The following is a 13,583-nucleotide window of genomic DNA, read 5'->3' on the forward strand; positions in this document are numbered from 1 at the left end:
GGTCAGTCCCCACCCGCCAACAGCCGCCATTTCCTGTCCGGCTCTGGGCGCGCCAGGTCAGTGCGGTGGGGTAGCTCGGGGTCTTCCTCGGGTTGTGGTCCTGATCCGGCCGTCCCCGCCGAGCAGAGGACGCTGGTGTGGGCCCCAGCAGATGGGACGATGTCCGCCGCGGGCTGGGACCTCGGCTTTGGGAACGGGGGCCGGTGGACGCTGTGGAGCGGTTGCCGGGCAACGGTGCCGTCGGCCCCGCCCCTCCGGACGGGGCGGGGCCGTCCAGGCGAGCTGCTCGCTGGTCTTCCCGTGCGCGCCGCGGGCCGCGTGCTCGCGAGAGTTCACGTCCGGCCCCGACCGGCCCTGCACTGCACCTGCCCGGAGACATGCGGAGCCTTCCTTCCGCACCGCCAACCTTGGGCAAGTTAAGTCGCTTCACCAGCCTGTCCCGGAAGGAGCTGGAAGGGCCCCAGCGCCCCTCTAGTTAAGCCACACGTCCCACCTCCCTCGTTTTACAGATAAGGGTGCCTCGCCTGTACCACTCATTGTGTGCCGGGCGCTTTCAGTGAACCCCCAGGGTAGCCCTCTCGGCTCCTATTACCGTTTGCATAGAATGACTTAGACTCAGAGAGGTTGGTGAATTTAGCCGAGGTCGCACAGCTTATAACTGGTGGCGTGTCACAAAGTCCGATCCTTCCCAGCCCGTTGGTGGCAGAGTTCAGATTTCCAGTAATTGGTGCGTTCCAGGGCTGCACTACTGCTAAATCTAACCACGAGTCGGAATCACTCAGTGCGTGTTGAAAAGTACCCATTGCCGGGCGCCACGGCAGGTTTACAGGCTCAGAAGCTCTGGCGCTAAGGCTGCGGACCAGTGGGTACACCGTGAGGCCTTTTTACTCACGAACCAACTGAGAGAGAGTCATAAATCCAAGGTGGCTGGACAGGAGCAGAGATGCTGGTGCCCAGTGCCATCGAGTTCTCATCCCTTCAGCCAAGTTTTACCTTCTCTTCACTCCTCGGAAACAAGACGGGCATATATATATATATATATATATATATATATATATATACATTTTTTTTTTAGACAGAGTGTGAATGGAGGAGAGGCAGAGAGAGAGGGAGACACAGAATCCTAATCAGGCTCCGGGCTCTGAGCTGTCAGCACAGATCCTGATGTAGGGGTTCGAACTCAAGACCCATGAGATCATGACCTGAGCTGAAGTCAGCTGCTTAACGGACTGAGCCACCCAGGCGCCCCTAGAGGCTTATATTTTAAACAAGTTTGGACATTTAAATGCACATTCTCCTGCTCCCGGTTACCAGTGACACAGCCAGGTCCAGGCTTCTGGCTGGGCAGGCCCTCATAATCAAAGTCCAGCATTACTGTCCTCCATTCCTGGCCTCCTTTGCACCAGGTCCCTGAATCACCGCAGTGGATTTTGGCCTTGGAGGCCACTTGCAGAGCGGTTTTCCCAGCGGAGGGAGGCTGACAGCTTTCCCAAAGTATCACCACAAATAATGAGTATCCCCCCTCCTTGGCCTTCCCGGCAATCAGACTGAAATAGATCACCCTGCCGTTATTCTTGACATTTATGAACACAAATCCATCTTAAAAATAATCGCTTGGGTCTTAGTTTTAGAAGGCTAATGAACCTGACAAATTCTGTTTAGTGTTTTATTACTATTAATTTTCGTCACTGCTGCTGCCTCCCTCAGGGATTCTGCTTGACAATGGCTGGCGATCAGGAAAAAGACTTGCAGAAATTTCTTAAAAATGTGGATGAAATCAGTAAGTACCAGTAAATCATAAACAAATTGAACTCCACGTTAGCGAGGTGGGTGGCTGAAAAGAAGTGATCACTCTGAGTTCCTGGGTTATCTGATGGGCTTATGAGTCTAAGAGAAAATGTAATTGGAATTAAACAGAAAGGATATTGAGAAGCGAGTAGTATTAGAGCCTCGGGTAGTATTTGGAGGCTGTTAATTGGGATCAGAAAAGCCGTTAACATTCTGATTGGGATGGAGGCTGACAGCTCCCCTCCATATTCTGTCCCCTTCCGCGTAGAATTCACGTCAGAGGCGCCCTAACTGTTCCCTCCGAGACCATTGCGGCACCTCAGCGATCCGTCTCCTCTTGTTTTGGGGCAGAGCCACGGTTTTGAGCTGCAGAAGCAAAACCAAGCGGGTCTCCCCCCAGCTCCACCTGATTACCTGACCGGCTCCCGGTTGCCCTACCCCGCCGTCTCTCTGCTTTTAAACATGAAGACCCCTTACCCCCTGGGACAGGCGGGGTCTCAGAGGACATGCTCTGACCCCACACAGCACATCCTGGAGATTCCAGAGCACATTGGGTCTTTTTTTTTTTTCAAGCTTCAGGGAACATGACTGGTGACGGAAACCAACAAAGCAACCATCAAACCAATCTTGCCTGTCACATAGAAGTAGGGTGAAATTGCTCCTTCCAGCAGGCTGTATGGCTCCTGAGCGTTCAGGTGGTTTTTAAAGTCCTTTGGGTCACTTGATAAAAGATAACGTCCCAGGCCTGTCGTCTACCCCTCCCCAGATGCTGTTGTGCGGAGTTCTGGCCTCAGCCTGCGGCTGCTCACCTTTCTCTTCTGGGGGTCCGGCCCCAGCACGTGGTTTTCGCAGCAGCCCGTTTACTCGCCACCCCCACATCTCCATCGCCACCCAGCCTTCTTAGCCGAGGCTGGGGCCCTGTGCCACCCGTCACAGCCGCCGCACCCCACAAGCACCGCAGATTACAGGTGCTCGTTGCGCTGCCCCCCTGCCCCCCTTCCTCCTCCCACGTAAAACCGCTTCTCCCACCTTCCCCTTCGTTCTAGCCTCCGTTGGTGGCACCGCCATCCAGAAGGTTAGCAGTCCCAATGGGCTCCTGTCACCCCGCCCTCCTCTCCGTCAGCCGTCAGGTTTAGCCTCCTTACCAGCTCCGCCGTCTGTGCCCCTGCCCTGCCCCGGTTCCCTCCCCCACACTGTCTCAGCAGCCCCCCGATTGCTCTTCCTGCCTCCAGGCTTGCGCTCCCCACAGAGAAATGTATCTAAAAATGCAAATCTGACCCAGACACTTCTCTGCTTGGATTCTCTCCGCAGCCACAATAAACTCCAAGCTCTCATCGGGGACTTAGCCCTCCCATGACCTTGTCCTTACCTCTCGCCTCTCCCTTCCTCACACTTCTGGTTCCCCCACCTGCACCCTGGTGGCTTACGCTCTGTATGTGGCCTTTAACCTTCGCTCTGCCTCCCTCCCCATCTGTCTTTACTGGCCCATTAACGCCCCCGAGTTCGTGCAGGTACCATTTATACCAGTGCTGGCCGACAGAACTTTCTGTGCTGGTGGAAATGTCCCCTAGTCTGCACTGTCCCCCATGGCAGCCAGTAACTGCATGCGGTTGTCGGGCATCTGAAATGTGGCTAGCGCTACCCAGGAACTGAATTTCTAATTTTATCTCATTTGTAATTTGTTTCAATTTGTATAGCCACCTGTGTGGATTCTTTACACTCCTTTCCCGGGCCCTCGCTATGTGCTGAGTATTACTAGGCACCAGAGAGCACGGTAACGATAACTAGGACTTTCCTTCCTTTAGGATGTCCAGAGTGCGGTAGGGAGAGCAGATACTACACAAGTAATCTCCAGTGTGATGTGTATACGAAGGGAGATTTGAGATTTGAAAGTACAAGAGATTGTAACTCGGTTGACAAGTTGTATCAGTCTGGTTGCGCTGCTGTAACAAAATACCACCTTATTACCACCGACTGGATGGCTTAAGCAATAGAAGTTTACTTGCCACAGTTGTGGAGGCTGGAAGTCCAAGATTAAGGTGTCGGCAGATTTGGTTTCTCCTGAGGCCTCTCTCCTTGGCTTGGACATGGCCGCCTTCTCGCGACGTCCTCACAGGGTCATTTTTCTGTGCATGTGGCTGCATCCCCGGCATCACTTTCTCTTCTTATAAGGCTGTTGGTCCCGTTGTTCAGTGACCCATCCTCAGGGCCTCATTTAACCTTTTTAAGTTTATTTATTTATTTTGAATGAGACAGAGACAGAGCGAGTGGGGGGGCAGAGAGAGAGAAAGAGGATCCCAAGCAGGCTCCCCACTGCCAGCATAGAGCCCATCTGACACGGGGCTCTAACCCACAAAGCCATGAGATCATGACCTGAGCTGAAACCAAGAGCCGGACATTTAACCATTTAACCAACTGAGCCACCCAAGTGTCCCCTATTTAACCCAAATTCCACCTTTAAAGGCTCTCTGCCAATACACCCACACGGGGGCCACATAGGAACGGAGTGGGGGCCACACTTCCACCCAGGGGTTTTAGAAGGCTTCCCTAAAGCATGGGATTTAAGCAGAAACCTGAAGTGTGGGTAGGGCTCGGGCACTGGGGAGAAGGTGAGGGAATATTCTGAGTGGGGGGAATGTAAGCAGGAAAGCTGGGAGTTAAGAAGGAACAAGGTGCTTCTGGGAAACTGAAGGCATAAATAGCAGCATGTGGCTGGAGGGAGGGATCACGGAGAGCAGGCTCTCATGTGAGTCCAGAAAGGCCGGGTCAGGGAAGACCTTGGGAGCCGCAAGGTGGGATTCGCGTTTACCCCGAGAGCAGTGGGAAGCCTTCGGAGAGTGGACTCAGCATAGGAACACAATCAGATTTGCACCTTAGGTCTCTCTGGCCACAGTGTGGGTGTAGATACGAGGGGACAGGAGAGTGGGTGCTGGGAGACCAGTCAGGAGGCTGTCACGGCACCGGGGGACGAGTCAGCTCAGTGTAGACCTGGAGCAGCAGCACCGGGCACAGGGACATGGATTTAGCATCTATTTAGCATCTACCTGATGACCTTTAGAGTTTGATGGCTGTGAGGTGGAGGGAGAGTGAAAACCCACAAGTGAGCCCTCAGCCAGCTGAGCATCCGCCCCCGGGTTTCTGCTCAGGCCGTGGTTTCTCAATTCGTTGCATCAAGCCCTGCATCGGGCTCTGCGCTGGCAGCGCGGACCCTGCTTGGGATTCCCTGTCTCCCTGTCTCTCTGCCTCTCCCTCGTGTTCTCTCTGTCTCTGTCTCTCTCTCTCTCTGTCAAAATACATTTTAAAAAAGTGAGTCCCAAAAGTTTTGGGTCAACTGCCAGGTGGGTGTTTCGCTGTCTGCTAGAGGCGTTTGGAGGAAGCAGAGCCTCGGGGTGAAGACGACGCGCAGCCCGGCCTGTGAGTAGGACGTCGTGGTGCAGGGGTTCAGGGGACAGCTGGCCCTGCGCATGTGAGGGGACCCCCGTGCCAGGGGCAGCGGCTGGAGACGGTACTTAGAACGTGGGAGAGAGCAGGAGTGTCCGGGGGGAGAAGCTGGCCAGCAGGGCCCTGAGGATGACAGCAGCTCCGAATTCGGGCCGGGCCGGTGGATGGTGGCGGCCGCCACTCTGCTCCCTGCTCTCCACAGTTGGGTTTTCCGTCTCTGTCTTCTCTTTGCTCGTACATTCGTTTTGTTCTTAAATTCCACCTGAGTGAAGAGACTGTGTGGTATTTGTCTTTCTCTTGACTGGCTCATGCCGTTCGGCGTAGCACTCGCCGGCCCCCCCGGGACACTGCAGATGGCACAGTTTCACTTGTCGCTGAGTAACACTCCACGCCTGGCTCTTGTAAACAGCGCTAATAAACATGGGCTGCCTCTGGCTTTTGAGATCAGTGTTCTGTTTTCTTTAGGTGAGTACCCAGTAGTGAAATGACTGGATCAGACGGCAATTACTGCTATTGATTTTTTAAAAATTTTTTAATGTTTATTTGTTTTTGAGAGAGAGAGGGAGAGAGAGCATGTGCGAGCAGGGGAGGGGCACAGAGAGAGGGAGACACAGAATCCAAAGACAGGCTCCAGGGCTCCGAGCTGTCAGCACAGAGCCTGACGCGGGTTTTGAACCCACGAACAGTGATAACCATGGCCCAAGTCAAAGTCGGACGCTCAACCGACTGAGCCACCCAGGCGCCCCACTGCTATTAATTTTTGGAAGACCCTCCAAACTGGTTTCCACCATGGCCTCACCAGTTTGCATTGCCACCAACAATGCACACTCCCTTGATGGGAGGCAGTATTTTAAAGTCCTTGAGAGAAGGAAAGGATGACTTAGTGGGTGTGATAGTGTGATTTATTATTTATTTATTTATTTTTAAAATGTGTATTCATTTTTTGAGAGAGACAGAGACAGAATGAGTTGGGGAGGGGCAGAGAGCGAGTGAGACCCAGAACACGAAGCAGGCTCCAGGCTCCGAGCTGTCGGCACAGAGCCCGACATGGGGCTCGAACTCATGAACCGCGAGATCATAACCTGAACCAAAGTTGGCCTCTTAACCAACTGAGCCACCCAGTCACCCTGATACTGTGACTTATAATAAGAAACACCTGTTGACTTATAATAAGAAACACCTGTTTGTTCCTCGTCCCTGTGCCTGGCACAGAACTCCTAAACCCCTGGGCGCTCCTAAGTGACAAGGCAAAGACATCCTGATATGCATGACAAACCCCTTTCAGTCACACCAGAGCTTATGTTAATGAGTGACTTTTGGTAGCTAAGGATGGGAGCTGGTTGCCAGGGAAACCAACCCCAACCCTCTGGGAAGGGGAGAGGGGCTGGAGGTTGAACTGATTACCCGTGGCCAGTGACTTTTAATCGATCAGGCCAATGTACTGATGCCTCCATAAAGACTCAAAAGGACCGAGATCAGGGAGCTTCCAGGTTGGTGGACACATGGAGGTGTTGGGAGAGGGGTGTGCTCAGAGAGCCTGGATGCTCCCACCTCCTTCCCACACCCCTGCCCTACGAACCCCTTCCATCCAGCTCTTCCTGAGTACATCCTTTTATGACGGATTGGTAATCTAGTAAGTGAAACATTCCTCTAAGTTCTGTAAGCTGCTCTAGCCAGTGAATCAAACCAGAGGAGAGGAGGTTGTGGGGCCCTCTGATCGATAGATGTTCGGTCTGAAGCACAGGTGACAATCTGGGCTTGCAGCTAACATCCGAAGTGGGAGGTGGGGAGGACGGGGCCTCTAAGCTGTGGGATCTGACACTGTCCCAGGTAGGTCATGTCAGAACTCAGCTGAATTGTAGAATGCCCAGCCAGTGTCAGATTTGCATGCTGGAGTGGGGAGAAGCTCACGTTGGAACCGGGGCAGCAGTTGGATTGCCAAGCATCCTGGACAGGGCGGGCGAGTTAGGGCCAGGTCTCCCCGGTGTCCCTGTGTTCTCTCTCAGTGCGCCGCGCCCTTCACAGAGGCCCAGAGAAATGCCGAGTTGGATTTGGAGTTGGGAGTTTTGTGTGGCAGGTGGGAGGGCAGGGGAGGTCAGCATGTGGGCCGCATGGTGGCCTAGGGATGGACCGCGGGCTGTAAGCTGAGGGGGCCGTGAAGTGAAGACCCAGAAGGGTGGCTGTAAGGGCTGTTCTGCGATCTCAGGCTGCCTGAATGTACCTGTTTGTCTCCCACACAAGATTGGAAGTTCTTCAAAAGTCAGCATCTTTTTTATTCATCGTCGTTATCGAGGGCCTTCTGCATAATATCTGACTCATAATAAGCTGTCCGTACACTGTCATTGAATTAAATAAGGAGCTTAAAACTGCAATTTGAAGGCCAAGGAGAAATTCTCCTGCAGCGCCTTCCAGGGAAAACAAATCCTGATCTTAATTTTTTCTCATTGGTTCTAATTGCTCTAGCTTTTGCTTTCCATTCAGAACCGTCTTTAAGAAATGGGGAGCGATAATCTAAGGGATGGGAAAAGCTATTTGCAAACCATGTATTTGATAAGGGGTTAATATCCAAAATATATTAAGAACTCAAACAACTCAACAGCAAAAAACAAAACACACCAGATTACCTGATTAAAAAATGGGCAAAGGACCCAAATAGACATTTCTCCAAAGAAATATATGAAAGGCCAACAGGCACATGAAAAGATGTTCAGTGTCACTAGTCATTAGGGACATGCAAATTAAACCACACTGAGACACCACTGCACGCCTTTCAGAGTCGCTGTCAGCAGATGTTGGCGAGGTTATAGAGAAAAGGGAGTCCTGTGCACAGTCGGTAGGAATGTAAACCGGCACAGCCACTGTGGAAAATGGTATGGAGGTTCCTCAAAAAATTAAAAACAAATACCATTGGATCCAGTAATTCCACTTTGGGGAATCTATCCGAGGGAAATGAAAACACTAACTGGGTATCTGTACGCCCATGTACACAGCAGCATCGTTTACGATAGCCATGACGTGGAAACAGCCTAAGTGCCCATCTGTGAATGAATGGATAATGACATTGTGGTATACATAAACAAGGGGGTGTTATTCAGCCATAAAGACTGAGGAAATCCTACCATTTGTGACAACATGGGTGGACCTTGAAAGCATAATGCTAAGTGAAATAAGTCAGAGAAGACAAGTACTCTGTGATCTTGCTTACATAGGGAATCTTAAAAAAAAAAAGAAAGAAAAGAAAAAAAGTCAGAAAGAGACCAGATTTGTGGCTACCAGAGATTGAGGGTGTGGGAGGGGGAGTTGGAGGAAGGGAGTCAAAAGCACAAACATCCAGTTATAAGATCAGTCTGTGCGGGGGGTGTGATGTACAACACCATTAACACTGCTGTAGGATGGATAGGAGTGTTGTCAAGAGAGTAAATTCTAAGAGGTCTCATCACATGGAGGGAATCTTTTCCTTTTTCTTTTTTTATCCCATCTATAAGAAAAGATAGATATTAACGGAATCAGTTCTTTTTTTTTCACCTTAAATATATACAGTTTTTATCTGTCAATTATATTTCAATAAAGCTAGGAAAAAATCTTTTTTTTTTCTTAAATAGTTTATTGTCAAGTTGGTTTCCATATAACACCCAGTGCTCATCCCAACAAGTGCCCTCCTCCATGCCCATCCCCCCTTCCCCTCTCTCCCACCCCCATCAGCCCTCAGTTTGTGCTCAGCATTCAAGAGTCTCTCATGGTTTGCCTCCCTCCCTCTCCCCCACGGTCCTCTGTTAAGTTCCTCCGAATCCACCCATACGTGCAAACATATGGTATCTGTCCTTCTCTGCCTGACTTATTTCGCTCAGCATAACACCCTCAAGTTCCATCCACATTGCTACACATGGCCAGATTTCGTTTTTTCTCATTGCCATGTAGTATTCCATTGTATAGATGAACCACATCTTCTTGATCCATTCGTCCGTGGATGGACACTTAGCCTCTTTCCGTGTTTTGGCTATTGTTGAGAGCGCTGCTATGAACGTTGGGGTCCATGTGCCCCTGTGCATCAGCACTCCTGTGTCCCTTGGGTAAATTCCTAGCAGTGCTATTCCTGCGTCATAAGGGAGTTCTGTTGATTTTTTGAGGAACCTCCACACTGTTTTCCAGAGGGGCTGCACCCATTCACATCCCCACCAACAGTGTAGGAGAGTGCCTAACGGAACCAGTTCTGTCATTCACAACATACATAAATCCAGCCATCACACAGGACGCCTGAAGCTTATACAGTGATGTATGTCAGTGACTTCTCAATAAAACTGGAGGGAAAACAAAGAAATGGGGAGATGTTGGCCACAGGGTACAAACTTCAGTTTTAAAATGAGGAAGTTCGGGGATCTAATGTACAACATGGTGGCTATAGTCACTGTATTTTATACTTGGAACGCGCTAAGAGAGTCGATCTTAAACGTTCCCAGCACACACATGAACATTGTAATTACCTAAGGAGATGGCTGTGTTAACTGACCTTATTGTGGGATCACTTCACAGCACGTCCGTGGATCAAAGCGTCACACTGTGAACCTTAAACTTACACGGTGTTGTACGTCAGTCATCTGCCCCTAAAGCCAGAGAAACAGCAGTTCTGCCCCTTGCATATGCTACCCCGTCCTGCCTAGTGAACGGAGGCTTTCTGTCTGAAGACCTTGTGTGAATGATTCGCATCTGATTTCTCCTGCAGCCAGTTTAATTCAGGGGATGAATTCCGATGACCCAGTTGTACAAGAGAGAGCGGTCCTGGAGACGGAGAAGAGACTGCTGTTTACGGAGGTGGTCCGAGAGGAGGATGGATGCCGGACCACCCTGAGCAAGACCATGATCAGCCCTCCGCAAGCTCCTACCCAGGTTTCTTTTTCTATTTTGGAGTTAGATAGCAGATACAGAGAAGAGGTCTGGGCTAAAGCAGAGTAGCGGTGGTTTAATCTCAAACTGCCTCTCGAGACCAAAGTGGGCTTTTGGTGTTTAGATTCGCTAGATGTATTTTCCACAAGGAAATATAAACTTTGCTTTTTTTTTTTTTCCCTTTGTCATCCTGAGTTATCTGTAAACAATGGGTTTATTTTAATGAAACCTTGTCCCCTCTACCTCCTGAGCCTGTGAGCCTATCTAAGGTGTACTGTTAAGGTAATGTATCCAGTCTTGTGTTTCCAGCTCAGACGGCCACGGCTGGGGTCCCAACCTGCTTACCCTGTAACAACCTTAGGCTTTATCAGAATTAATTTAAAGCAAGCCTTCCGAATTGGGGGCCCTTCATTACCGATGGTTAGAGGAAACAACCCTACCCCCCTACTTGTAAAGGATTCACGTTCTTGCTTTATATCTGCCTAAATCAGAGTGGTTTCTGAAATTTGTTTCCTTGTTTTTATGATGACCCGTACCTGCAGAATACCGATGAAATAAGCACAGGTAAGGCCAGCATCTCTCTTCCAAATGTGTATTATTCATTTAGGATCAGTGTTTATAGATTATAGCTTCCAAACCCTTAAATTATAGCCTCTGAGCTTACAAACAACCCATGGACAAAAGCCTGCTGATCAGCCAGTTCTCCTACTAGTGGTCAGAGGACAGGCTTTTCTGTCATTTCTCCTAGACCGTTTCTTCTAAACGGAATTCAGTGAGTCTGTATCTACCAATTTATTCTTAGCTGCCGAAGGGAGCCGGGTAGCTCCTCTGTTGCCCAGCTCAGAAGCTCATTATGCTAAAAGGAACAATAAAGTCTACCTTTCAAGAAAAACTCTTTTAAAAGGCATAATTCAAATTTGAAGCACAGACATAGCCATCATGTATAATAATACATCCCGCAGATTACCACTTAATGTCAAATTAAGAAAATGTCATTTTCATTGCCTCAGAATGTGTGTGTGTGTGTGTGTGCGCGTGTGTGTGCGCGCGCGTGCCTGCCTACATATATATGCATGAGATGTGTGGCTCTAAATCTCTAAAGAAGCTTTCTTCTGAATTTGAGCTAAGGAACTGGTTATAGTATTTGGATTTTTCTCTTTAATATCTGAAATTACTCTGCTGTCAGAAGCCTTCCTGGCATCGATGGAATTGGACGCACAGGAACGCGCCAGGAGAAGACGGGAGAACAAAGTCTTAGCAGATGGTAACTGTCAGTCTTCACTTTTTGAGAGCTGGGATGATTTGTGCCAGAAAGAGCATGAGCTGGTCTGCTGATATTTGAGGACAGCGAGATTCCGGGCCGGGGGGCGGGGGGAGGGGGGCCGCGTGAGGGGCTTGAGACAGCAGGGCCTGGCCAGGCAGAGGCCAGTGCCGTCCGCCCCCAGGCCCTGCTGCAGCAGGCAGGCAACAGGGCAGAGCCCTCCATCAGGCTCCGCAGCCAGACCTCTTTCGAAAGCCCAGGGACCGAACTCCCAGATCAGGCCGAGCCGCGCTGAAGGGTCAGTAGGGAGGGCGGAAGGGAAGGGCCGGCCTGAGGCACCGAGGAAGAGTGAAAAAGAAGAATGAAACCAGGAAATGCAGATGTGAGAAGGGAGAGGAGAGGGGAAGAGAGACGGGGCTGTGTGTGCGTTGGAGGGACACACGCGTTGGGCACTTTTGTATCCCTGGCGGTGTGCACCGCACATCTGAATAGAACCAGGGAAATGCCTCCCCTGGCCCTCGGTGAGACACCGACTGTTAGCCTCGGCCTCTGTGGTAAGCTTGGAGACGTCCTGCGTTTTGAGGCAGAAACGTTTGTTTCCTTAAGTACTTTTTTAAAAGTTTATTTTGAGAGGGAGAGAGAGAGAGAGAGCAGCAGGCTCTGTGTGGTCAGCGTAGATCCCAACGCAGGGCTTGAACTCACAAACCGTGAGATCAGGACCTGAGCTGAAATCAAGAGTCGGACGTTTAACCGACTGAGCCACCCACGTGCCCCAGAAACAGTTATTTTTCGGAGGAGCTACTTGGGAGACTTGGGGATAGGTTTGCAGGAGAAAAAAATCCTTAAAGAGGTTGATCCCGAAATGTCTGCTGAGGAATGGTCTCCTTTGGGCGGGTGGAGCCGGGTCGCGGAGCCAGGGGCGCACGGTGTCAGAGAACTTGGGGTGTGTGGGCAGAGCTCACTGTGTGGCTCTCACTCTCCCAGCCCTGAAAGAAAGGGGGAACGGAGCGTTCGCCAGGGGCGACTACGAAGCAGCCGTCCTGTGCTACAGCGAGGGCTTGGAGAAGCTCAGGGACATGAAGGTGCTGTACACCAACCGAGCCCAGGTCAGTGAGCCGGCGGTGCCCGCGTGGCGCCTCCCCCGGGGACAGCAGCCCCCGAGCTCGGGAAGCCGAAGACGAGGCCTGATGGTGCCGGTGGCCGGCTCTGGTGGGGGTGCGGGGGCAGCTGCCTCCAGTGGAGCGTTTGCTGCCCCCCCCCCCCCCGGTGTCCGCGCTCTCACCGTGGTCATTTCCAGCTGCCGTCTTGAAGCGGTGGAAGGGTGACTTGCCCTGTCCGTGGTCAGAGTCCGCTCCCGCCCCCCACGGACGGTAAAACGGGAAAGAGAAACGGCCTGTGAGCCTTGGGTCCTGTCGTCACCGGGCCCGTCCAGCCCCCTCTGGCCGGTAGCCTGAACCCCTCAGGCTTCAACCCAATTTCCCGGAAACTTTGAGTTTCTGAGCTCCCTAAAACCTCAGTTTTATATCCCATGAGCTCGGCGTCGTGATACCCCGGACGTTTATCACCTGCTACGGAGGGAAGGGACAAGGTTGTTAGGTCTCAGCTGAAAACAGAAACGTCCCCTGTGGCCTGTCTTTGGAAAGCACTTGAGCCTGTTTCGCAAAGCTCTCTGTGAGGCCTTGAAAAGGCGTCGGACTTGGGCACGATTATCCGCCGGTCAGGAGATGTCAGCAGGAGCTGTGTTAGGGGCGCTTGACGCCATGTCATTGACCAGAGGAACAGGACGCGGCGGAGCCCCATCAGCTCCAGTTCCTGTAACTCGGGATCAGGCACGTCCTGTGTGGTGGGATGAGAGGCACTGAAAGCAAGAGACAGGACGTTTGGAGGCCAACAAGTCTGGGAAGTGCTAGTGATTTCACGAGGAGTGAATCCAGGCACCCAGGCACACCGTTGCCTCAGCAGCTCAGCAGTTTGGACATAACACGCTAGGGTTGCGGATCACTTGCCTCGCCCCATTTCCAGAGGAAAATCGATGGAAGGGAGTGACCTGGTCAACAAAACGGCCAGAGATTGATTTAACGGTGTGCATTGTACCACCCTCACAAGATTATAAACTTTTCCATATACTTCCCCCCACCCCCCGCCAGTGCTTTCTTTATAATACATGTTTAATAAATCCTTGCTAAGTTACATAACACTGGAGGCACAATAA

General features: G+C 51.3%; 1 protein-coding gene across 2 annotated transcripts in view; it reads left to right on the plus strand.

Annotated features, from left to right (window-relative positions):
• TTC12 (tetratricopeptide repeat domain 12) overlaps positions 1-13,583 on the plus strand; it is a 46,241-nt gene continuing 32,658 nt past the window's right edge. For both annotated transcript variants that reach the window (XM_039229224.1, XM_039229225.1), the window contains exons 1-6: positions 1-56; positions 1,708-1,780; positions 9,950-10,113; positions 10,653-10,674; positions 11,297-11,374; positions 12,356-12,477. In XM_039229224.1, coding sequence (XP_039085155.1) covers positions 1,723-1,780; positions 9,950-10,113; positions 10,653-10,674; positions 11,297-11,374; positions 12,356-12,477 — 444 coding nt within the window. In that variant the 5' untranslated portion in view covers positions 1-56; positions 1,708-1,722. The remainder of the gene's footprint in view (positions 57-1,707; positions 1,781-9,949; positions 10,114-10,652; positions 10,675-11,296; positions 11,375-12,355; positions 12,478-13,583) is intronic.

This window comes from Hyaena hyaena, unplaced genomic scaffold (assembly GCF_003009895.1).
Source record: "Hyaena hyaena isolate Hyena2069 unplaced genomic scaffold, ASM300989v1 scaffold_36, whole genome shotgun sequence".
Taxonomy (NCBI): domain Eukaryota; kingdom Metazoa; phylum Chordata; class Mammalia; order Carnivora; family Hyaenidae; genus Hyaena; species Hyaena hyaena.